This window comes from Bos grunniens, chromosome 2, assembly GCF_055505025.1.
Source record: "Bos grunniens cultivar Pamir isolate PY7600 chromosome 2, Bosgru_T2T1.0, whole genome shotgun sequence".
Lineage (NCBI taxonomy): Eukaryota > Metazoa > Chordata > Mammalia > Artiodactyla > Bovidae > Bos > Bos grunniens.
In genome coordinates this window covers 67,257,238-67,281,681 of record NC_141166.1, presented here as the reverse complement: position 1 = coordinate 67,281,681, position 24,444 = coordinate 67,257,238, and the positions used below count along the sequence as shown (strand labels likewise).

Below are 24,444 nucleotides of genomic sequence, written 5' to 3'. Positions count from 1 at the left end.
AGCCACATGACTACCTGAGGGAAGAGCATCCCAGTGACCAGTATACCCACACCCCATAGCACTGGGAATGGGATCTGCTTGTCACCTTCAAGGAACAAGAGCCAGGGTGTCTGGAGTGTGGTGAGCAGAGAGTAGTCAGAGATGAGAGTAGGAAAGCCCAAGAGACAATACAGTTTTGTAATGGGCACAATATAGCTTTTTAAAATGACAAACAGACTTTTCACATGAAACAATTTATTAAAAAGAGTTCAGTAGGGTGGGAGGTGGGAAAGAGGCCCAAGAGGGATGGAACATATGTATATCTATGGTTGATCGATGTTGATGTATGGCAGAAACCAACACGATATTGTAATTATCCTTCAATTAAATCATCTTAAATAAGTTTTAAAAAAGAGTTCAATAAAAACCATCAAACTGAACCCCCAGTCCAGTGTATGGAGGTCTGCTTGGTATTAAGGACAGATGCGGGAGGGGATCAGAAGAGCTGAGCTTTGCCCCCACCATCAGTTAACAGGCAACAAACCTCTTGCTGTTTCTCCATCTGCAAGTGGGTAAGATCAAGTGAAATAAAAGGTGTGAATGTATTTTGTGGCTACAAATACTTGAGAGAGTACCACTGTAAAAACACAATCTACATCAAAAGGTCACAAGAAAATGGAATTTAAGCTTTGAAATAGAAATTTAAAATACTAGCAGCAGCCATCATTTATTGAACTCTTAGTAAACTATTAAACTATAGCTTTATAATAATCTCATGACAGATATAACTATCCTCATTTTTTAAATGAGAAAACGGTCTCAGAAAGCTTAAGTTGCTCAAGTCTCTGACCTAATACATGGAACAACATAAAAAAACATAACTATGAAGAGAGTATATATAGCAATATGAAAAATATTAAGAAAAATATGCAAAATAAAAAATTGATTTTAGGCATGAAAAATGTATGTGGATAGATGCAAAGAACGGAAAACAAAAGCATGCCCTGCATCTGACTGGAGCAAGATGAATACTTTTACATTGTTGATATTTTTTGCTCTTGTTAGAATGTTTGCCCAATAAGAGAGGGAGAAAATTCTTGTGAAACTATTTCAAAGACTAGTCACCATTTCTTTCTAAAGGATGGTGTTTGTCATGTCAATTTTCTCAACACCATCCCAAATCCAGCTTTTTCCACGTTTCATGCAAACCCTGCTCCTCAGCATTTACACCCGCTTGTCCATCTCCTGGTGGCTTGACTACTCACACTACTACTCACACTCACACTACTCACACAGCTATTCACACTCTGGCCAGGTCCCATCCTCCATTTATCTCTGCGCAACACTGAAATGCCTTCCTAACAATTCACTAAGCCTAAGGACTTCTCCCAGGAGAAGGCAATGGCAACCCACTCCAGAACTCTTGCCTGGAAAATCCCACGGACGGAGGAGCCTGATAGGCTGCAGTCCATGGGGTCGCGAAGAGTCGGACACCACTGAGAGACTTCACTTTCCCTTTTCACTTTCATGCATTGGAGAAGGAAATGGCGACCCACTCCAGTGTTCTTGCCTGGCGAATCTCAGGGACGGCGGGGCCTGGTGGGCTGCCATCTATGGGGTTGCACAGAGTCGGACACGACTGAAGCGACTTAGCAGCAGCAGCAGCAGCAAAGGCTTCTCCCACCACAGCATCACCCCTCTGTGATCCCTGAACAGTTCATCAATTTCCGATACTTGTTATCAACCACTTGATCATTATGCCTGAAAGTCCAAGTATTTTTACTCTGACTCCTTTGCCTGGATTGAGTCTGTGTGTGTCACCAAGAACAGTCCCACACAGGATGCAGAGCAAACGTCCCCAGTCTTTGAATGAATAAGGAAGGGAGAGCAAGGACATTCTTGCTGTCCTTGATCCCCAAAGATTTCTCCAGATGCCAGGGTGTGGGATGCCCAGAGGACCAGGGAAGAGCCCCCATCACCCACTGCAGCTTAGGGCATTTTTCCACAGAGAGCCCCTTCTGTGGACCCTGCTCAGCCTGAGGCTAGGTGTTAATAAGAAACCAGTGGCTGACGGTTAATAAGAAACCAAGCTGCTCTGACAAGAGATGGGACAGTTTGGGCTCTATGTTCTTTACATTTCTATTCTACTCCCAGGAACAGGCTGTAAGGCAGCTTTAAGTTGATTGCATTATGATTGAACTATTTTTTAAAATGTAGGAGACTGAAAACGGGGGCGGCGGGGCGGGTTAGGGGAATTTCATTTCTCATTGGTTTCCACCTTTGTCCAGGGGTCAAAAAAATATAACTCCATCTTCACCCTGGATATGAAGAACTGGAAGACGTGCGCTAGGATCAGGAACTTGGACAACTGCTAAGGGAGGGCGGGGTGGAAAGCGAGTAAGGTTGGGTTAGAGACAGAGAGGAGGTGGTGGACACGCCCTCATCAGGGCCTCGGCCAAAAAGCTTAGAAGCCGAGTTCTTTCTCTGTAGAGCCAGAGAGAGAACTTCTCAAGGCAGCACGAATCCTCAGAGGGGCAGAAGTGTAGTAAGGGAAGCCGCAGGCAGGATGGAGCCGGGTCGAGGCGCTTCCTCCTTGACGTACCTAACACCCGAGTCTCCTATTCACAGATACTTAGGATGGAGATCGAAGACAGCAGAACCTCTCTGTCCCGTAGAGGGCGGGTCCCTCTGTTTCTAGAGGTCAAACTGTACCTCAGGCGAGTCCCAGGGGTCCGGCTGCGGAATTCCTAGGCGATTGTGAACCTTCGGGGAGTCTCGCGTTAGGGTTCTCTCGGCGCAGAGGGGAGAGGGAGACCCACGGGACAGCCTGAAGGCCCTGCTCCAGTCGGCTGGTTCTCCAGACAACGCCGCCCACGCCCATCCCGGGTGCAGCTCTGCTCAGACTCCCGCCGGGCTCGGAGTCGCTGGCCACTCTCCAAACCCACTCTGCGCGCGGACACTCGCCATACCCTCGGATTCCCAGCCCTATGACAGCCCGCTCCCCTGGGAACAGCGAGGCAAGGCAGGAGGGAATGGCTCAGGGACTAAGGTGGAGGAGTTGGACTCCTGAGGGGGCCCACTTTTTTCTCCACTGGAAAAGAGACCCAGGAGGACTCAAAGGCGAGGCGCCAGAGGGGTGGGGAGCTGCGGCCCAATAAGGGACCAGAGTAGGGCGAACTGGACTCCTCTCTGCCCTCCCCATCACGCAAGGCCCCCTTCCACGCCCTCACTCGCCGCGTCCACCCCGAGCCCAGGGCGCGCTTGCGTCCCCGCGGGGGAACCGGGATGCCGCGCGCTATGGAAGCAGCTAACCTCTCTGTGGCCTCCACCGGCGTCGCCCTTCGCCTGGGACCCGAAGCCTTCAGCAGTAGCCCAAACCCTAGCGGGGTCATCGGATCGACCCCAGGTGGTGCGGCCCCGCCGGGTCGAGAACCGCCTTTCTCCGTCTTCTCGGTACTGGTAGTGACGCTGCTGGTGCTGCTGATAGCGGCCACGTTCCTGTGGAACCTGCTGGTTCTGGTCACCATCCTGCGGGTCCGCGCCTTTCACCGTGTGCCGCATAACTTGGTGGCCTCGACGGCCGTGTCGGACGTGCTAGTGGCAGCGCTGGTAATGCCCCTGAGCCTGGTGAGCGAGCTGTCGGCGGGGCGACGGTGGCTGCTGGGCCGGAGTCTATGCCACGTGTGGATCTCCTTCGACGTGATGTGCTGCACCGCCAGCATTTGGAACGTGGCGGCCATAGCCCTGGACCGCTACTGGACTATCACGCGCCACCTGCAGTACACGCTGCGCACCCGCCGCCGCGCCTCGATGCTCATGATCGCGCTCACCTGGGCGCTCTCCGCTCTCATCGCCCTCGCACCACTGCTCTTCGGCTGGGGCGAGGCGTACGACGCTCGACTCCAGCGCTGCCAGGTGAGCCAGGAACCCTCCTACGCCGTCTTCTCCACCTGTGGCGCCTTCTATCTGCCGCTTGGCGTGGTGCTGTTTGTCTATTGGAAGATATATAAGGCGGCCAAGTTTCGCTTCGGTCGCCGCTGCAGGGCTGTGCTGCCCTTGCCCTCCACCGTGCAGGTGAGGCGCGGGTTGGGGAATGGGGATTTGGGAAAGGGGTCGCTGAGGGACGAGGAAGCCTGGCGAAAGGGAGAGCTGGAGGTGCAAGTTTGCATACTTGGCGGAAGCTTTTCAGGTTGGCCACTCGGAGCGCACGCGGAGTTTGCCATCTGCTCTGCTGCATCGCACGCGGGGGAGCTCAGCACTCGCGCCTGGCGTGCACACGAAGGGTTCATGAGTAGATGGTGCGCGGGGAGGGGCGGGGCGGGGGAAGGAGTTCCAGCACCTACCCACTAGGACTGGAGCTGGAGCGGGCACCGCGGCACCACGCGGCTGAGAGGGGCGGCAGGAGCAGTGTTGCTCGGTAGCGTTGAGCTCGCGGCGGATCCCCTGTGCCCTCCGTTGCTTTTCTCCTGGAGCTATTGTATCCGTGGGAGTCAGTCGCCAGTTTCCTAGCCGCGGCTAGACCAAGCGTTACCGCAGGAGGCTGGAAATTCGTCCTGCCGTTGAACCTTCTGTGACCATTCGCCCCGTATTTTTGTCTCCACTGCACCCTCATTCACCCCTGCAGTCCCGAGACTATTCACTCTATTGGCCAGCTTCCTGCCAAGGGGAAAGGGAGGATAAAAATGAATCCAAGTATCACTTTTCTTTCACTGTCTCAACCTCAGTGGTATCCTTCAGTGACAGGACATTGGGGCAGTTACTTAATCTCTGTGGGCGTTGTTTCCTCCTCTTTAGACGTAATAGGGCTCTTGGCTTACGTGAGATAAAGAATGCAGACACTTGGCACAGTGCCTGGCAAACGGGGGTGAAGGGGTCGCAGTGCTGCCTGGAGCGAGGGGACCCTCAGGGCCAGGGCGTTGCCGGGCAATCTACAATGGGCGCCGGAAACGAATGAATGAATGAGGGAGGAACCTGCATTTGGCAAAACTTCTCTCCACTGTCTTTAGAATGGGGACTTTCTGCCTTATTTGTTTGTTTTTTAGTCTGTAATTCCTGTCAGACTCTTGAGACCCCATGGACTCTAGCCCACCAGGCTCCTCTGTCCATGGGGTTCTCCAGGCAAGAATACTGGAGTGGACTGCCTTTTCCTCCTCCTGGGGATCGTCCCAACCCAGGGATCGAACTTGCACAGCGGTAGATTCTTTACTGCTGAGCCACCTGGGAAGCCCCTCTGCCTTTTGGCCAGACCCTAATAGATCCTAGCTCCCTCCTCACCCTGGAAGCCTCGAACTTTTCTTTTGGGTGAGTGTGGGCTTAGGAATTATTGCCTCTTTCCTAATACAATGTATGGACCAGGGGAAGGGGACATGAGGAGGGAAAGAAAGAGGGTAAGTTTTTTTCTTGTTAGCTTTGTTTTAATTTTGTAAGTTAACTCAGATGCTTAGGTTATTCAAATGTGTGTATTTTTAAAAGCAGGCATCTCCCGCCCCCGACACCCTTCATGAAATGGCAGAGGAGTTTTGTCGGATAAAACGGGGAATGTCAAGTCTATAATTGGAAAGTGTTGTTAGGGGAGAGCTTTATTCAGAATTAATGATATCCTTTGAAAGGTCCCTTGGAAATGCCTGGGGTGATTATCCTTTTTCTATCTGATTGCCAAGGCAGGGCAGACTTTTACTAGCTACATCGATCCAGGGTGCACCCAGAGAAATCATGGTGAAATGGATGCCAGAAAGGCTTGCCATGCCTGAGTTTAGTATTCATTTTTGACAGACCCTGTTCAAGCAGTTGATAACAAAGCAGATGTGCCTGGATGATGGGGGACCTGGACAATCAGGATGGTCACTTGTAGGGGGAAAGTTCTCTGGGAGGCAGGGCAGCCTGGTGATTTAGCCACCTGCCAGCAATGAGCTTCTTTCACATTTTGGGCTGCAAGCTTTCTCCTCTAAGACACAACATTGGTCTAAGTCATGGCTAAGAGTCTTGAATCATATGATGCTGAGGTTGTAGATGAGATGGGTTCCAGAACATCCTGCTTCTTTAGGCTCCAGCAAGCCATCACTCAAACTCCTGGGTAATGTTGCAGAGTCAACAGTTGCAAGCTTGTTGACCACACCCAAACAGAAATTTTAACCTGCCAGAAATACATTAATTCTAATGTGCCAGAAATACTCTGTCTGTGCCTTCCCCCACCTGCTTTATAAAACAATTTAATTGGAGGATAGTTGGTTTATGATGTGTTGGTTTCTGCTGTACAACAACATGAATCAGCCATAAGTATATATACTTCCCCTCTCTCTTGAGCCTCCTTTGCACCCCTCTAGGTCATCCCACCCTTCTAGGTCATCACAGAGGCGCGTCTGGGCTCCGTGTGTTATACAGCAGCTTCTCACTAGCTCTCTGTTTCACACATGCTAGTGCATATATGTCAGTGCCACTCTCTCAGTTTATCCCACCCTCTCCTTCCACCCCTGTGTCCATAAGACCATCCTCTACATCTGTGTTGCTATTCTTGCCCTGCAAATAGGTTCATTAGGACCATTTTCTAGATTCCATATATATGCATTAACATGTGATATTTGTTTTTCTCTTCCTGACTCATTTCACTCTGTATAACCTGTTTTTCTCTGCATTCCAGGGGAAATGAGTAGAGCTGAATTTAGGTCCTGCAAAATGTCTTTATTGCTTTCTGTGGGTGATGGGAGCACTTAGGAAGGCAGAAGGCCTCTGGTCATGAGGTTGTGCACACCCTTCACCTTTTTCAGGATGCTGTGACTAGGTTCCCAACACTAAAATGGGATCAGGGAGGGATCTGCAATCATGCCTCAAGTTTTGAAAGTAGACATGGAAAGAAATGCTGACTGAGTGAGTTCCCTCTTGCAGGCACAGTGACCCTTTACCTTCTTCCTCTTATTTAATCCTCAGGCTCCAGACACATTGGCCATACAGTGTCTGTTTGTCAGGATAAGCTAAGATACGCAGAGTAACAGAATCCCCAGACTAATGGTTTAACCCAGTCTCACTCAAAGTTCAGTGTGGGTCCGGTGGCCCTGCCCCTGCTCTCTGCTCTTCTCCAGGCTTGTGGGTCCAGGCCCCTTGTCATCTTTAAGTTATGCTGTCTTGAACATGTGGTTTCTGAGGTTGCTGTGGAAGAGGAAGTGAGACCTGGAAATACAGCAGCTTCTACCTGCCTTACCCAGAAGAGTCCCTTCTGTTCACAGTCCATTGGCCAGATGCTGGCTGTGAAGGCTAGGGGAACTTATGGCTCTTTGGTGAGCATTAACCATCTTTGCCTCATAGCTCTCATTTTTGTTGTTGTTCAGTCTTTAAGTCAAGTATTACTCTTTGTGACTCCATGGACTATAGCATGCCAGGCTTCCCTGTCCTTCACTATCTCTCAGAGCTTGCTCAAACTCATGTCCATTGAGTTTGTGATGCCATCCAACCGTGACAGAGGATGATCTGTCATCCCCTTCTCCTCCTGCCCTCAATCTTTCCCAGCATCAGGATCTTTTCCAATGAGTTGGCTCTTCACATCAGGTGGCCAAAGTATTGGAGCTTCAGCTTCAGCACCAGTCCTTCCAGTGAATATTCAGAATTGATTTCCTTTAGGATGGACTGGTTTGATTTCTTTGTAGTCCAAGTGACTCTCCAGAGTCTTCTCCAGCACCACAGTTCAGATGATCCAATTCAGGTGCCATAAAGTGAGTTCATCCATGACCTCACTGTTACTGGGTGGAGAAGCTAAAGTCTGTCCTGGATCTATCAATAAAATCACTGTTCTTTTCATCCCTTTTTCATTATGATGTGCTTTCTCCAGGAATTTAATTTCTGAGCACTGTCACAAGCATCTACTTCATGGGAGTGAGACAGTTGTATCCCAGTCAAGGTTGGTCATGGGGATGTCAACTGAAAAAAAAATACAACCTAAAAGTTGAGAATTCTGTTTTCTTTAGCAGACTTTCTGAGAACTGCATCCTGGAAGACATGTTCTCAGATAGCTCTGAGGTTACTCATTGTGTCATCTCGTTGCAACCCCATGGGCTGTAGCCTACCAGGCTCCTCTGTTCATAGGGTTTTCCAGGCAAGAATACTGGAGTGGGTCTCCATTTCCTTCTCCGGGTGATCTTCCTGACACTGGGATCCAACCTGTGTCTCCTGCATTGGCAGGTGGATTCTATACCTCCTGAGCCATTGCAGAAGCCCGTCCATAGGGAGCAGGATCTCAAAACTGTGAACGCCTTTGTAGGAGAGTTGAACACAAGTGAATACAGAGGCACCACCCGCTTCTCTCATCCTTTTTCCCATCTCATAGATGGGACACCATGATGTAGTATATTCTGCGGTCCCTAATGCATCCCCCATGGGTTATAATTCTTTCCTACTATCCTATACTCTTTACTGCTTAGAAGAGGAAAACAGCAAAGTCAATAGAGATCGTTTGTTTGATTTTTAAAATGCAACATCAAACATTTTGTTCGTTTTAATTGTTTGTCTGATAGCTGTGCCTGATACCAGGGCATGCTTATTTATTAGGCATAGTGGATACACCACCGAGAGCCGCCAGACTTTTAGGGGCCCATGGAAATTGTTTAATTTCTTTTAGAGGGAAAGTGAATATAACAGTAATGAATATGTAATAATGAGTTCAGCCTTGATTATATTAGTCTTTATAATAATATGATCATAAAATATAATTTTAATATTTTTTAATGGAAGAATGGCCCACAGAGGCACGGATGCCTCAGGCTCAAGAAGGTTATAATGCAGCCTTGGTTGATACCTTCTTTCATTCACTCAATCAATAAACATGTGCTGGGAGACAGCGTGCACATTGGTTAAGAACCTGGGATTTGGAAACAAGGAGACCTGGATTTCAATTCTTTTTGTGCCACTTATTAACTCTCTAGCCAAGTGAGTTCAACTCCATCTGCATTTCCCTGTAGGTAAAATAGAAATATTGCTATCTGCCTCTTAACATTCTTATGAAGGGTAGATGAGATAACAGTGTATATGGAGTAACTAAAATAGTAAACCCTAAATGATGGCCACTGTACTATTTTCATTACTATTTTTTGCAATTTTTCTTATAAGTTATACTAACTTATAAGTTATAAATAATAAATTATTATTTTATACCTCTTACTGCTGTTACTCACCATTATAGGTGGATTAGTTATTTATTTCTTAACAATTACTCCTATCTTTAGTGTCTTAAAACAACAAACATGTATGAACTCAGTTTCTGTGGGTCTGGCATTGGGAACAACTTAGCTGGGTGGTCTGGTCCAAGGCCTTTTGTGGTTATAGCTGTGGCTCACACGGCTGTCAGTGGGAGGTCTCTAAAGGGCTGCTTGAGTGTCATCCCCAACATGGTAGCTGGCTTCCCCTAGTCTGAGAGTGAGGCAAGGGGAAAACTGCAATGCCTTTTATGATCTGTCTCAGAAGCTACATTCCATCACTTCCCTTAAAATCTATTCATTAGAAGTGAGTCACTAACTCCACCCCACCCTCAAGAGAAGGCGAATTAGGCTCCACTTTTGGGACATGAGTGAATGAACCTGTGAATGTATTTTAAAATCACCACAAAAGGCCACGCAGATGGTATTCAAGGTTATTTGACTTGTACTGGCCTGTGTACCAGGCAACATGGTAGCCTCTGAGGTTTCATAGAAGTGGTCTCTGCTCTCCGGGGATTCATGTTAGTAAACTACAATTACAGAATTATAAATGTAATAAAGTCTTAAATTATTTTATTTTCTCATCTGTGCTAGGTCTTCATTGCTGCACGAGGTCTTTCTCTTGCCGCTTGGTTGTGGCAAGCGGGAGCTACTCTCTAGTCGTGGTGTGCGGTCTTACTGAAGTGGCTTTTCTTGTTGTGGATCACAGGCTCTTGGACACACAGGCTTCAGTAGTTGTGACTTGCAGACTCCAGAGCTTGGGCTCAGCAACTGTGACGCACAGGCTTAGTTGTCCCGCAGCATGTAGGATCTTCCTGGACCAGGGGTTGAACTTGTGTCCCCTGCTTTAGCAGTCAGATTCTTAACCACTGGATCACCAGGGAAGTCTACAGTAATGTCTTACAGGTGTTCTGTCCAGAGTACAGTGGTCTTGAAAGATGGACAATATTTGGAAAAACACTTTGTAACCTGTAAAAGTCAAAATAAATGTGTAATATTGAACTATCGGGTTTGTAATGACTTGGACCTGAGTTTTAGGTAATGTCATATTACAAAATATTTGCCTCTCCAAACTAATCCTTCAGATTAGATTTGTGTTGTAAGCATACAGCATATAAGCCCTAAGTTACCTAAAAACTATACAGAACACTTGATGTTCTTGTCACATCTTCAATGTTTACTCGTCATTTGTTCCACCCCAAAGACTAAGGGGCTGTTGGTCTTGTGGACCTAGCCACGTGTGGGACCAGAGTTCAGTCAGAGCTAAGCTCTGGGAAGAGGATGGTGGAAAATCACCACCCTCATTCTGATTCCATCTATTAAAAGAAATATGACTCAAACCAGTCCTATGCCAGCATGCAAGACTATTTTAACCTTAGAAAAGTAAATTTTATTCATCAAATTGTAAGGTTATTTTAACTTTAGAAAAGTGAAGTTTGTTCATCAAATTGTATGGTAACAATACATCTGGCTTATCATTTGATTCTTTTAAGACTGATATCTAATTGTCTGAGAGTTTTCAGAACTACTTGCGTGGACAAAGGAGCATTTTCTCTAGACTTTTTAGAAATATCCCTGGCTTTCCCCTCGCTATAAACTTCTTCTTTGTTCTCTTCCATCATTACACTCATTCTGCCTCTTTATCTCTGCTTCTATTTCTCTTTTCCCTGGTTGGATTGTTGGGGAAAGTGCAGGGGAGACGAAGGGGGATGTAGACAAGGGGGATGGTGCAGGGATCAGGTGTCTTCCCCAGTGACCTTGCAACAAGCTACTTCTTAAATCCGTGTAGTTCTTGGAGAAGATTGAGTTTCTCGGTAGAAGAATGAGATTCAAATTCCATGGTTATTAACCCTTTCATGGGTCACAGAATTCCTTGAAAATTAAAGAAAGCTTTGGACTTGCTGCTCAGAAAGGCTTGTAGGCGCCTGCTTGCCCAGTGTGCCTACGGCACTGCTTGAAGCCCATTTGGAGGGTGATCCTCAGTCTTGCCTCCCTCCCACTCTTCAGAAGAATGGAACCCACAGTGCAGTAGGAACTGGGACTCTCCACAGCATGGCAGTGTTTGTCAGGGGAGCCATGGCCCCCTATGCAGCCATGTCAGGACACTGAGGCTGGAGGATGCCTGTGCAAAAGGCAAAACTTTCCCACTCTCCATTATACCCTCCTTCTATGCCAAGACTCTTTGGCCTGGGAGTTTGGGGACTTCAAGATAGAACTTTAACAGAGGACCTTCCATTGTCCTCCACCCGTAAAAGAGGATGACTAGATCAGATGATATTAGAACTGAAACAAATGTGGTGTAATTTTAAGTAACACACTTGATTACAGTTTCCCTTTCTCAGTACTAACTCCAGTGAGTCCTTAGCCATCCCAGGGTAATTAAGCACCCCCCACCACCAAATTCCTATTTTCCAAATATAATAATAGTAGCGAATGTCTTTTATGTTATGATCATACCCGAGTTTAGCATAACGGTTCTTTGTGGTGTATATAATTACACTCAAGGGAAAGGTAATTTTTTTTCAAGCCCAGCAGTGCTCTGCTTTTATTACTCTGTTTTTTTGTTTTTTTTTTTAAACAAGGAAACATCTTTATTTTCTGGTTTCTTTTGCACAAGGGAAGCTGCTGAGAAAACTTCCTGTTGTAGTTTGTTAGACAAGTTTTAGACAGCTTCTGTTTACTTTGAGGGGCTATTTTGGTTAGTTTTCTCTTCAAGGTGCCTTTGAGAAGTACAACTTGGAGCTTGGTTGTCTCTGTACAGCATGGGCAGAGAGAATGGTGCCCTGGGTACTCCATCTCCTGACCCTTTGAGTTCTGGATAGAAATGGGGAATTCCAGTTACAATCCGGATTGCGTTCAGCCAAGACTGGATGCCGCTCAATGTCCTCTGTCCTCTCCCAGAGGTCTCAGGGCTTGATTAGTCACCAGGGAGTGTGTCCCCACCGCCAGCCTCATGAAGAGCCTCGCTGTACAGGATGCCTGACCTGTGTGTCACCACCCCGACCAGTTGGTTTCAGAAGTGATTAGGAGCCGTTTTTCTTTTTCTAGTTCTTCTCAGGGTGTTCATCTGACAACATTCAGTTCAGTTCAGTTCAGTTCAGTCGCTCAGTTGTGTCCGACTCTTTGAGACCCCATGAATCGCAGCACGCCAGGCCTCCCTGTCCATCACCATCTCCCGGAGTTCACTCAGACTCACGTCCATCCAGTCAGTGATGCCATCCAGCCATCTCATCCTCTGTCGTCCTCTTCTCCTCCTGCCCCCAATCCCTCCCAGCATCAGAGTCTTTTCCAATGAGTCAACTCTTAGCATGAGGTGGCCAAAGTCCTGGAGTTTCAGCTTTAGCATCATTCCTTCCAAAGAAATCCCAGGGCTGATCTCCTTCAGAATGGACTGGTTGGATCTCCTTGCAGTTCAAGGGACTCTCAAGAGTCTTCTCCAACACCACAGTTCAAAAGCATCAATTCTTTGGCACTCAGCCTTCTTCACAGTCCAACTCTCACATCCATACATGACTACTGGAAAAACCATAGCCTTGACTAGATGGACCTTTGTTGGCAAAGTAATGTCTCTGCCTTTGAATATTCTATCCAGGTTGGTCATAACTTTCCTTCCAAGGAGTAAGCGTCTTTTAATTTCATGGCTGCAGTCACCATCTGCAGTGATTTTGGAGCCCCCAAAAGTAAAGTCTGACACTGCTTCCACTGTTTCCCCAAACATTGGCGGTTTACAAATGTCTGTGGGTGTTTTCTGAAGCAGCTGGATTTTTTTTTTAATTAGAGGGGAGGGAAGGGACATTCCTTTTACTTAAAGGGGACATAAAGTTGACATTTCTGAGATCCTGCCATGTATTATTGTCTCACTGTCATCCTCCAGGAAGCCCACCATACATGACAGATAAAGACCTTCATCGCTGGAAATGTAAAAATGGGAGCTCAGATTGGAATCCTGTCTAATCACTAATTTGCTCTGAGCCTTGGTTTCCTTATTCCTTAGTGACTGGCTACTGTTATAACTGAGTAAGGTGGGGTGTGGAACCACACGGCCAAGTAGCAGACAACGGTCAGGAACTCTGAAAGTCTGAGATTTTTCCCTGCTGGCAAGCTGACAAGTCAGCCTACCCTAGTTTACTGGATACTGACAAAAGACACGAGACTTCTGGGTCAGAGTCAAAGGACGTTCTTACTCGTGTTACACAGGCAGCATGAATTTCATGTGTGCGTTTGTTCTCTTCCCTTCCAAGTCCCATGCGACTGACATGGAGTGGGCCAGCTGGATTTGCATCACAAATAGTAGGGAAACTCCCAGATTAGGGAACTCAAGTCTGTATTGTCCAGGACTGAACAATATATAAACCTGCCCTTTGCTTTTCAGAAACCTGAATCTTTAATAATGGGTTGCAAGTAAATCTGTCTTCTTTTCTACCGGGAGATACTCTCTCACTCTTCCAAGGCTGTTTGTTATACAGACATCCTTGACAGGCTGGTCAGAAACAAGAGCTGTCAGTGCCTTTGCTGGCAAATGTGTAGAAACACAAGAGACTTAAGGAGACTTGTCTCCCCCAAATAACTATTTATTTAGTGTTTGTTGAGATTTTACTATAGACCATACATTACACTAGGTGCCGGGAACACTTCAGTGGACAGGACACTCATGTCCCTGCCCTCCTGGAGTGTTGATTGTGACACAATATTCACAATCAGAATGAAGATTCAGAATCCATGTCTTGGTATCAGAGTGCTTATGAGAATAGTGGGACAGGATATTTGAAATTGGGACTTCATGGAAAATTCCAGTACGTACTCCATATGCACTAGTCTACTCTAGTGTTAGTTGCTCAGTCACGTCCAACTCTTCGTGATGCCTGGGACTGTAACCTGCCAGGCTTTTCTGTCCATGGGATTCTCCAGGCAAGAATACTGGAGTGGGTTGCCATTCCGTTCTCCAGATCTTCTTGACCCAGGGACTGAACCCAGGTCTCCTGCATTGCAGGCAGATTCTTTACTGTCTGAGCCACCAGGGAAGCCCCAGTAGATGATTAATAAATGTCAGCATATATTGTCGGGCTGATTTGGTCCTTAATTAATTTTAGATGGAAAAGCCTCAGATTCTATGGAGATGTTTAGGTGAACTCATCTTTTAGGTCATGTCTCACAGTGGCAGAGAGAAGCCAAAGAGGCCTGGAGCCGGACAGATGGGCAGGCACCTTGGTTCTGCTTTACCCTGCTCATGTGACCTTGCTCGTAGCATCTGATATCTCCACACTTATGTGTACTCAAAGCACCTGTCCTTTTGCAGCAGGACAGAAGGTGGCAGGTGCTACTGGTTGTGTGCCTTCAACAGTCAGTATTTTTACCTTCAGATTAGTGGATTCTAGGAGTCTGAGACCTCTGAAGCCAGAAATGGTCTGTTTTATAATAGGTGTAGAGAGGATTGTCAGGGCTTCCCTGGTGGCTCAGACAGTAAAGAATGTGCCTGCATTGCGGGAGATCTGGGGTTCAATGCTTGGGTCAGGAAGATGCCCTGGAGAAGGAAATGGCAACCCACTCCAGAACTCTTGCCTGGAGAATTCCATGGACAGAGGAGCCTGTCAGGGCTACAGTTCAAAGGATCATAAAAAGTTGGACATGACTGAGTGTCCAACTGCTAGAGAGCATTGTCAGGGCAAAGAGGCTAAGGAGACATCCAACCAAAGAGGAAAGATGGAGAAGCTCAGGGCTGGCCCCAGAGCTGACTGCTAGAGCACCTAGACATTTACCAGGAAGCCGGAATCATTCATTCTGAAGGCATCCCAAGCATAAATGTGATCCTAAAAATAGGTTCTGTGTTTTCTCAGCTGTCAAATGGAGATAATTGCCTGAAGGTTTGGCATGAGGGCAGATCAGATCAGTCGCTGACTCATGTCCAACTCTTTGCGACCCCATGAACTGCAGCACGCCAGGCCTCCCTGTCCATCACAAACTCCCGGAGTTCACTGAGACTCACGTCCATCGAGTCAGTGATGCCATCCAGCCATCTCATCCTCTGTCGTCCCCTTCTCCTCCTGCCCCCAATCCCTCCCAGCATCAGAGTCTTTTCCAATGAGTCAACTCTTCGCATGAGGTGGCCAAAGTACTGGAGTTTCAGCTTTAGCATCATTCCTTCCAAAGAAATCCCAGGGCTGATCTCCTTCAGAATGGACTGGTTGGATCTCCTTGCAGTCCAAGGGACTCTCAAGAGTCTTCTCCAACACCACAGTTCAAAAGCATCAATTCTTCAGCGCTCAGCCTTCTTCACAGTCCAACTCTCACATCCATACTTGACCACAGGAAAAACCATAGCCTTGACTAGATGGAACTTTGTTGGCCAAGTAATGTCTCTGCTTTTGAATATGCTATCTAGGTTGGTCATAACTTTCCTTCCAAGGAGTAAGCGTCTTTTAATTTCATGGCTGCAGTCACCATCTGTAGTGATTTTGGAGCCCAGAAAAATAAAGTCTGACACTGTTTCCACTGTTTCCCCATCTATTTCCCATGAAGTGATGGGACCGGATGCCATGATCTTCGTTTCCTGAATGTTGAGCTTTAAGCCACCTTTTTCACTCTCCACTTTCACCTTCATCAAGAGGCTTTTGAGTTCCTCTTCACTTTCTGCCATAAGGGTGGTGTCATCTGCATATCTGAGGTTATTGATATTTCTCCCAGCAATCTTGATTCCAGCTTGTGTTTCTTCCAGTCCAGCGTTTGTCATGATGTACTCTGCATATAAGTTAAATAAACAGGGTGACAATATACAGCCTTGACAAACTCCTTTTCCTATTTGGAACCAGTCTGTTTTTCCATGTCCAGTTCTAGCTATTGCTTCCTGACCTGCATACAGATTTCTCAAGAGGCAGGTCAGATGGTCTGGTATTCCCATCTCTTTCAGAATTTTCCACAGTTTATTGTGATCCACACAGTCAAAGGCTTTGGCATAGTCAAGAAAGCAAAAATAGATGTTTTTCTGGAACTCTCTTGCTTTTTCCATGATCCAGCAGATGTTGGCAATTTGATCTCTGGTTCCTCTGCCTTTTCTAAAACCAGCTTGAACATCAGGAAGTTCATGGTTCACATATTGCTGAAGCCTGGCTTGGAGAATTTTGAGCATTACTTTACTAGCATGTGAGATGAGTGCAATTGTGCGGTAGTTTGAGCATTCTTTGGCATTGCCTTTCTTTGGGATTGGAATGAAAACTGACCTTTTCCAGTCCTGTGGCCACTGCTGAGTTTTCCAAATTTGCTGGCATATTGAGTGCAGCACTTTCCCAGCATCATCTTTCAGGATTTGGAATAGCTCAGCTGGAATTCCATCACCTCCACTAGCTTTGTTCGTAGTGATGCTTTCTAAGGCCCACTTGACTTCACATTCCAGGATGTCTGGCTCTACGTCAGTGATCCCACCATCGTGATTATCTGGGTCGTAAGACAGTAGGTGTTGCAAGAGGGCATCAGAGGCCAAACATACTGAAACCATACTCACAGAAAACTGGTCAATCTAATCACACTAGGACCACAGCCTTGTCTAACTCAATGAAACTAAGCCATGCCTGTGGGGCAACCCAAGACGGGCGGGTCATGGTGGAGAGATCTGACAGAATGTGGTCCACTGGAGAAGGGAAAGGCAAACCACTTCAGTATTCCTGCCTTGAGAACCCCATGAACAGTATGAAAAGGCAAAATGATAGGATACTGAAAGAGAAACTCCCCAGGTCAGTAGGGGCCCAATATGCTACTGGAGATCAGTGGAGAAATAACTCCAGAAAGAATGAAGGGATGGAGCCAAAGCAAAAAGAATACCCAGCTGTGGATGTGACTGGTGATAGAAGCAAGGTCTGATGCTATAAAGAGCAATATTGCACAGGAATCTGGAATGTCAGGTCCATGAATCAAGGCAAATTGGAAGTGGTCAAACAAGAGATGGCAAGAGTGAATGTCGACATTCTAGGAATCAGTGAACTGAAATGGACTGGAATGGGTGAATTTAACTCAGATGACCATTATATCTACTACTGCAGGCAGGAATCCCTCAGAAGAAATGGAGTGGCCATCATGGTCAACAAAAGAGTCTGAAATGCAGTACTTGGATGCAATCTCAAAAACGACACAATGATCTCTGTTCGTTTCCAAGGCAAACCATTCAATATCACAGTAATCCAAGTCTATGCCCCAACCAGTAACGCTGAAGAAGCTGAAGTTGAACGGTTCTATGAAGACCTACAAGACCTTTTAGAACTAACACCCAAAAAAGATGTCCTTTTCATTATAGGGGACTGGAATGCAAAAGTAGGAAGTCAAGAAACACCTGGAGTAACAGGCAATTTTGGCCTTGGAATACGGAATGAAACAGGGCAAAGACTAATAGAGTTTTGCCAGGTAAATGCACTTGTCATAACAAACACCCTCTTCCAACAACACAAGAGAAGACTCTACACATGGACATCACCAGATGGTCAACACTGAAATCAGATTGATTATATTCTTTGCAGCCAAAGATGGAAAGGCTCTATACAGTCAGCAAAAACAAGACCAGGAGCTGACTGTGGCTCAGACCATGAACTCCTTATTGCCAAATTCAGACTTAAATTGAAGAAAGCAGGGAAAACCACTAGACCATTCGGGTATGACCTAAATCAAATCCCTTATGATTATACAGTGGAAGTGAGAAATAGATTTAAGGGCCTAGATCTGATAGATAGAGTGCCTGATGAACTATGGAATGAGGTTCGTGACATTGTACAGGAGACAGGGGTCAAGACCATCCCCATGGAAAAGAAATGCAAAAAAGCAAAATGGCTGTCTGGGGAGGCCTTACAAATAGCTGTGAAAAGAAGTGAAGCGAACAGCATAGGAGAAAAGGAAAGATATAAACATCTGAATGCAGAGTTGCAAAGAATAGCAAGAAGAGATAAGAAAGCCTTCTTCAGAGATCAGTGCAAAGAAATAGAGGAAAACAACAGAATGGGAAAGACTAGGGATCTCTTCAAGAAAATCAGAGATACCAAAGGAACATTTCATGCAAAGATGGGCTCGATAAAGGCATGAGGGCGAATCAGAGTTATTCATTACAAGTGTCTGTTTTACAGTGGCTTTTCTGGAATTGTTCTTTGTGTCTTTTGGTTTTCTGTTTCTTCAGATGAGAAAAGCCATGCTTGTCAATCTTCTAGCAAACCAGGGTCTGACCTCATTGACTTGTTGACTTTGAGGCTGTTCTGGAAAGATTCCATGTCTGTCCTGTCCCTCTGCACAGGGTGCAGCAGGCTCAGGTGGAGCAGAGGGGGACTCTGCTGAATGCTGCAGTGGTAGAGGCTGAGGTGCTCTAAACCTAGTTAATTAGTGGATTCGCCTTTTCTGTTTCTCTTCCCCCAGGATCCCTTTGAACTGAATTGACCCCATGTGTTTCTTTTGTAGCATGACAAGGATTTGGAATTGTGTTAAGCGAGGAAGGAATTCAAGTGCCTGGGAGGTCATTGCGGTCGGCAGAGAAATCTTTTCAAAAGTGCCCATTAATCAGCTGAATGGGAGGAAGACAGACAAACCACCTACCGCTGCCCCTCATGCCCTGATGATATTGCTTCCTGAGCACAGTAGACCGCTAGTACTTGTAGGTGATTTCAGGATGTCACGTTCCCCTCAGACTTCCATTAGTGGGTGATGGTCATCCTTCCTGTGAGAACTGGTCAGTGTCACCTCTTCTAAAGGGGACGGATGAGCTTCAGCTCCCACCTGCCTCAGGGGCACCAGAAACCTTGGGATGGCTCATTAAAGAGGGGGTGCCCGCTGGTCTGCACAGGGTGCGTGTTTGCAGAGCCAGGACTTTGTAAGGGGCAGAGGGGTAGGGAGGAGTGAAGGGCTGGCTGGTCTGTCCTGGAGTCACCTGCCTTTTCCTTCTGTCTCTCTGAGTGGCAGGCGGGAAGAGGCTGGGTTTACACTCAGAAAAGAAAGGACTCAATTTTGTCCATATCACCATGATCTGTTTCAGGATGACTTACTGATTTTCCAAATAAATAGAGATGAGTGTTGGGAGGAGGTAGCAGAGACGGAGAATTTGAGGGTAGATCTTAGAGTGAGGAGCCCCAGGTTTGCACAGATCAGACCACCTGGGTGCCTTCTAAGCTCCATCCTCTCCAGGTGAGAGGAACTCGGCCTCTTCCCTTGGAGCCTCGAAGTCGGGTGGCTCTCCTGATGGCTGCTGCCAGTTGTGTCTGCGAGAGAAACTAGCTGCAGTCCTTGCCTGGGAGCCCCTTGCCTCTGTGTTTTCTCCAGCATCATGACTGGCAGCATTCTGGAAAGGAAGAGACATTCAGGTGAGGAACATGTGGTTGAAATGATCAGTCAACGTGGCAACTGTTTCCTAGGCACTGACTGGGTGTCAGGTGGTGCTGCCAGGCAGGTGCTGTACAAGGAAAACCCAGCCTGCTGTGCTTCAGCTTGGGCCAGAGGGACACCACGTGTAACACCATGATCACACACATGGCTACAAAGGAGGGGAACATGGTACCAGATCACAGAGATACGTGATTGAGTTTAAAGGGGCAACAGGGCTGCTCTGAGGCTGGTGGCCTTTAAGCTGAGACTCAAGAGGTAGATAGGAAGTGACCAAAGGCCAGGGGTGAGAGGGTGGAGTGCAGCCAGAGGCTCCTTAAGTGGCAGCTAATTATCACCACAAAGTCACTTACACTTTGTTTATTTTAAGCTAGGCAATACAAAATTATCTGCTAATTTAAAATCATCTCCTAATTCACTTAACACAGTAATCATTTAATTTCTTGCAATATTGATGTTTACAGGCAGCCTGCCTCTCTGGCTGTGAGCTTTGTGAGGGGCAGGCCTGGGTCTGTTCCATTCAGGGTCCGGGTCCCAGCCCCACCCCCCTCCATGAGTACTGAGTTGTGAGTGCCTGTGGCAGGGGGTTGTGCTGGGCGCACACACACATTCCCAGTGCTCATTCACAATCGCCTTATGGCGGGGAGGGGGCTTGGTCACCTAGCTTCATACACAGGAAATGGCTTGGCCAGTGGGGCTGGAGCTCAAGCCAGGGTCTGACACCAAGGCGCGTGTTCTTAAGTGCCTCCCCCTGTCCCCCTTTTTAGATCATATTATTATTTGATTGGAATTCCCTGGTGGCTCAGATGGTAAAGAATTATTTATTCTAATATCTGACATTGTGGGGACCACCACCACTCTCAGTCTCTGAAGAACCTTTAGGACATATTTTAACCTACAGTTTCAAGAACTTTCTTACCTGGCATTAATCTTTGGGGGTGGATTATGGCATCAGTTGGGCTTCCCTGATGGCTCAGGAGTTAAGAATATACCTGCAATGCAGGAGGCACAGGAGGTGCCCATTTGATCCCTGGGTCAGGAAGATCCCCTGGGGGAAGAAATGGCAACCCACTCCAGTGTTCTTGCCTGGAAAATTCCATGAACAGAGGAGCCTGGCGGTCTACAGTCCTGCCTGTAGGGTCACAAAGAGTACTACACGACTGAGCACACATATCCGATGATGATGGCATCAGGGCATCTTGTATGGGGCTGGAGGGGAGGGGCTGGCCAAGGTTGGGTGTATTGTATGTCACTGTACTGCCCAGCGTTATGCATTTTATCTTTGAGTTATGCATTTCCTCTGTTCGCAGGTAAAGGAGGACCCTCAGGAGGCTGAGATGGTGTTCACGGCCCGCCACCCCACGGTGGCCTTCCAGACGAGCGGAGCCTCGTGGCGGGAGCAGAAGGAGAAGCGGGCAGCCGTGATGGTGGGCATCCTCATCGGCGTGTTTGTGCTGTGCTGGATCCCCTTCTTCCTGGCCGAGCTCATCGGCCCCCTCTGTGCCTGCAGCCTGCCCCCCATCTGGAAAAGCGTGTTCCTGTGGCTTGGCTACTCCAACTCTTTCTTCAATCCCCTGATTTACACAGCTTTTAACAAGAACTACAACAATGCCTTCAAGAACCTTTTCACCAAGCAGAGATAAACCCAGGGCTTGGAGAGGGGAGGGAACTGGAATTTCTCCCCTTCATTTGTGATCTGGGCCAGAGCTGTCCCACCGCTGAGCATTAATGACATTTGGGAACCATACCACTTGGGCCTGGACTACAGGAGCAGCGATGCCAAAGGCCCTCCAGAAAGACAGCAGGTAGGTGGCAAGTGTGCAGCTATGCCCTCTCACCGAGTGATGCAGACATTGCTAATCGATCTCAGCATATCTTCCCACTGAGCTGGAACTCAGCCTAAGAATCCTTTCTGGACAGTGCATTCGGCAGTTATTGCTAATTGGCCAGAATTCATACAAGACTGGCATCCCAGGTGGGGCTAGTGGTAAAGAAGCTGCCTGCCAATGCAGGAAATGTAACAGACATGGGTTCAATCCCTGCATTGGGAAGATCCCCTGGAGGAAGGCATGATAACCCATGCTGGCATTTTCGCCTGGAGAATCCCATGGACAGAAGAGCCTGGCAAGCTACAGTTCATAGGGTTTCAAAGAGATGGACATGACTGAAGCAACTGAGATTTGCTCTGTCCTTTATCTGAAGCTGATTTGCTCTTCCTTTATCTCATTACCATATTCTCAGCACAGGGCCCAGTGACCTGTTTGGTGGCAGAACGAGTACCTGGACTCAAGTTTGCCTGAATCTTGACATGGGAAAATGAAGAGAACACAACCGAAATCTGACTGGATTGCATTCAATGTTGGCTTGCATTTTGTACCATGAGACCCACACATGGTGTAGTGGTTCCACTTGTACTTTTCTACTTGGATTCCAGCAAGGGGCCTTAGAGGAAGAGTCTAGGTATGGTTTGGAAGAGGGGGCAGTGATATTTTTAGGCTTCCTCTCACTATTGGATAGGATGCTTTATCATTGTGTTCATTTGACCTGGGCCTTGACTTAATGTAAGATCATTATAGAAGCATCCCGGGCAGAGGGAATCATTTACATTGAGTACTTCTTAAAAGCAAGTTGTTTGCTGACTAATTTGATGGCAACTTCTGTTGGACCTTTCAGACTTGAAATTTTTCTTTACTTAGGCCTTCCCTGACTACTCACTATAATTACAAAATGCTCAATTTCTGAGACAGATCAGTTCAGTTCAGTTGCTCAGATGTGTCCGACTCTTTGTGACCTCAGGAACTGCAGCACGCCACACCTCCCTATCCATCACCAACTCCCGGAGTCTACCCAAACCCATGTCCATTGAGTTGATGATGCCATCCAACCATCTCATCCTCTGTCGTCCCCTTCTCCTCCTGCCCTCAATCTTTCCCAGCATCAATGAGTCAGTTCTTTGCATCAGGTGACCAAAGTATTGGAGTTTTCAGCTTCAACATCAATCCTTCCAATGAACACCCAGGACTGATCTCCTTTAGGATGGACTGGTTGGATCTCCTTGCAGTCCAAGGGACTCTCAAGAGTCTTCTCCAACACCACAGTTCAAAAGCATCAATTCTTTGGTGCTCAGCTTTCTTTATAGTCCAACTCTTACATCCATACATGACTACTGGAAAAACCATAGCCTTGACTAGATGGACCTTTGTTGACAAAGTAATGCCTCTGCTTTTTAATATGCTGTCTAGGTTGGCCATAACTTTCCTTCCAAGGAGTGTCTTTTAATTTCATGGCTGCAGTCACCATCTACAGTGATTTTGGAGTCCCCAAAGATAAAGTCAGCTACTGTTTCCACTGTTTCCCCATCTATTTCCCCTGAAGTGATGGGACCAGATGCCATGACCTTAGTTTTCTGAATGTTGAGCTGTAAGCCAACTTTTTCACTCTCCTCTTTTACTTTCATCAAGAGGCTTTTTAGTGCCTCTTCACTTTCTGCCATAAGGGTGGTGTCATCTGCATGTCTTGGAGAAGGCAATGGCACCCCACTCCAGTACTCTTGCCTGGAAAATCCCATGGATGGAGGAGCCTGGTGGGCTCCATGGGGTTGCTAAGAGTCGGACACGACTGAGTGACTTCACTTTCACTTCTTCACTTTCATGCATTGGAGAAGGAAATGGCAACCCACTCCAGTGCTCTTGCCTGGAGAATCCCAGGGGCAGGAGAGCCTGGTGGGCTGATGTCTATGGGGTCACACACAGTTGGACACGACTGAAGTGACTTAGCAGCAGCAGCATCTGCATATCTGAGGTTATTGAGACAGATCAATTGATGATTAACTTTATGTAAGGATGTACTTGTAATTCCTTTTATTTTTGAACTTTTTATTTTGTATTGGAGTATATGGCTATACCCTAATAAAAAAAAGTTCAAAAATGATCAATGTTTTGATTTAGTGTCAGGTAAACAAGCAAAAAGCAAAGGAGAAAACGAAAGATAGAAGCATCTGAATGCAGAGTTCCAAAGAATAGCAAGAAGAGATAAGAAAGCCTTCCTCAGCGATCAATGCAAAGAAATAGAGGAAAACAAAAGAATGGGAAAGACTAGAGATCTCTTCAAGAAAATTAGAGATACCAAGGGAACATTTCAGGCAAAGATAAAGGACAGAAATGGTATGGACTTAACAGAAGCAGAAGATATTAAGAAGAGGTGGCAAGAATACACAGAAGAACTGTACAAAAAAGATCTTCACAACCAAGATAATCATGATGGTGTGATCACTGACCTAGAGCCAGACATCCTGGAATGTGAAGTCAAGTGGGCCTTAGAAAGCATGACTACGAACAAAGCTAGTGGAGGTGATGGAATTCCAGTTGAGCTATTTCGAATCCTGGAAGATGATGTTGTGAAAGTGCTGCACTCAATATGCCAGCAAATTTGGAAAACTCAGCAGTGGCCACAGGACTGGAAAAGGTCAGTTTTCATTCTAATCCCAAAGAAAGGCAATGCCAAAGAATGCTCAAACTACCGCACAATTGCACTCATCTCACATGCTAGTAAAGTAATGCTCAAAATTCTCCAAGCCAGGCTTCAGCAATACGTGAACCGTGAACTTGCAGATGTTCAAGCTGGTTTTAGAAAAGGCAGAGGAACCAGAGATCAAATTGCCAACATCCGCTGGATCATGGAAAAAGCAAAAGAGTTCCAGAAAAACATCTATTTCTGCTTTATTGACTATGCCAAAGCCTTTGACTGTGTGGATCACAATAAACTGTGGAAAATTCTGAAAGAGATGGGAATACCAGACCACCTGACCTGCCTCTTGAGAAATTTGTATGCAGGTCAGGAAGCAACAGTTAGAACTGGACATGGAACAACAGACTGGTTCTAAATAGGAAAAGGAGTACATCAAGGCTGTATATTGTCACTCTGCTTATTTAACTTATATGCAGAGTAC

At 46.7% G+C, this 24,444-nt stretch overlaps 1 protein-coding gene across 2 annotated transcripts; it reads left to right on the top strand.

Annotated features, from left to right (window-relative positions):
- Positions 1-223: 223 nt before the first annotated feature.
- LOC147378205 (5-hydroxytryptamine receptor 5B) lies at positions 224-23,426 on the top strand. Of its 2 annotated transcripts, XR_015151502.1 has the most exons (3): positions 224-4,053; positions 20,807-21,301; positions 21,738-23,426. XR_015151502.1 is itself a non-coding variant. In XM_086367399.1 (2 exons), exons 1-2 carry the CDS (start codon positions 3,265-3,267, stop codon positions 21,137-21,139), a joined length of 1,122 nt encoding a protein of 373 aa, XP_086223525.1. In that variant the 5' UTR covers positions 224-3,264; the 3' UTR covers positions 21,140-23,426. The 2 variants fall into 2 exon arrangements, 1 of the variants encoding a protein (XP_086223525.1); XM_086367399.1 differs by having other exon boundaries at positions 20,807-23,426.
- The last annotated feature ends 1,018 nt before the right edge of the window (positions 23,427-24,444 follow it).

Bases quoted from the DNA above. Each gene is read 5' to 3' on its own strand.
- LOC147378205 (XM_086367399.1), top strand. From the start codon at position 3,265: ATGCCGCGCGCTATGGAAGCAGCTAACCTCTCTGTGGCCTCCACCGGC. The intron at 4,054-20,806 runs GTGAGGCGCGGG...CTCTGTTCGCAG, and splicing joins CCTTGCCCTCCACCGTGCAG to GTAAAGGAGGACCCTCAGGA.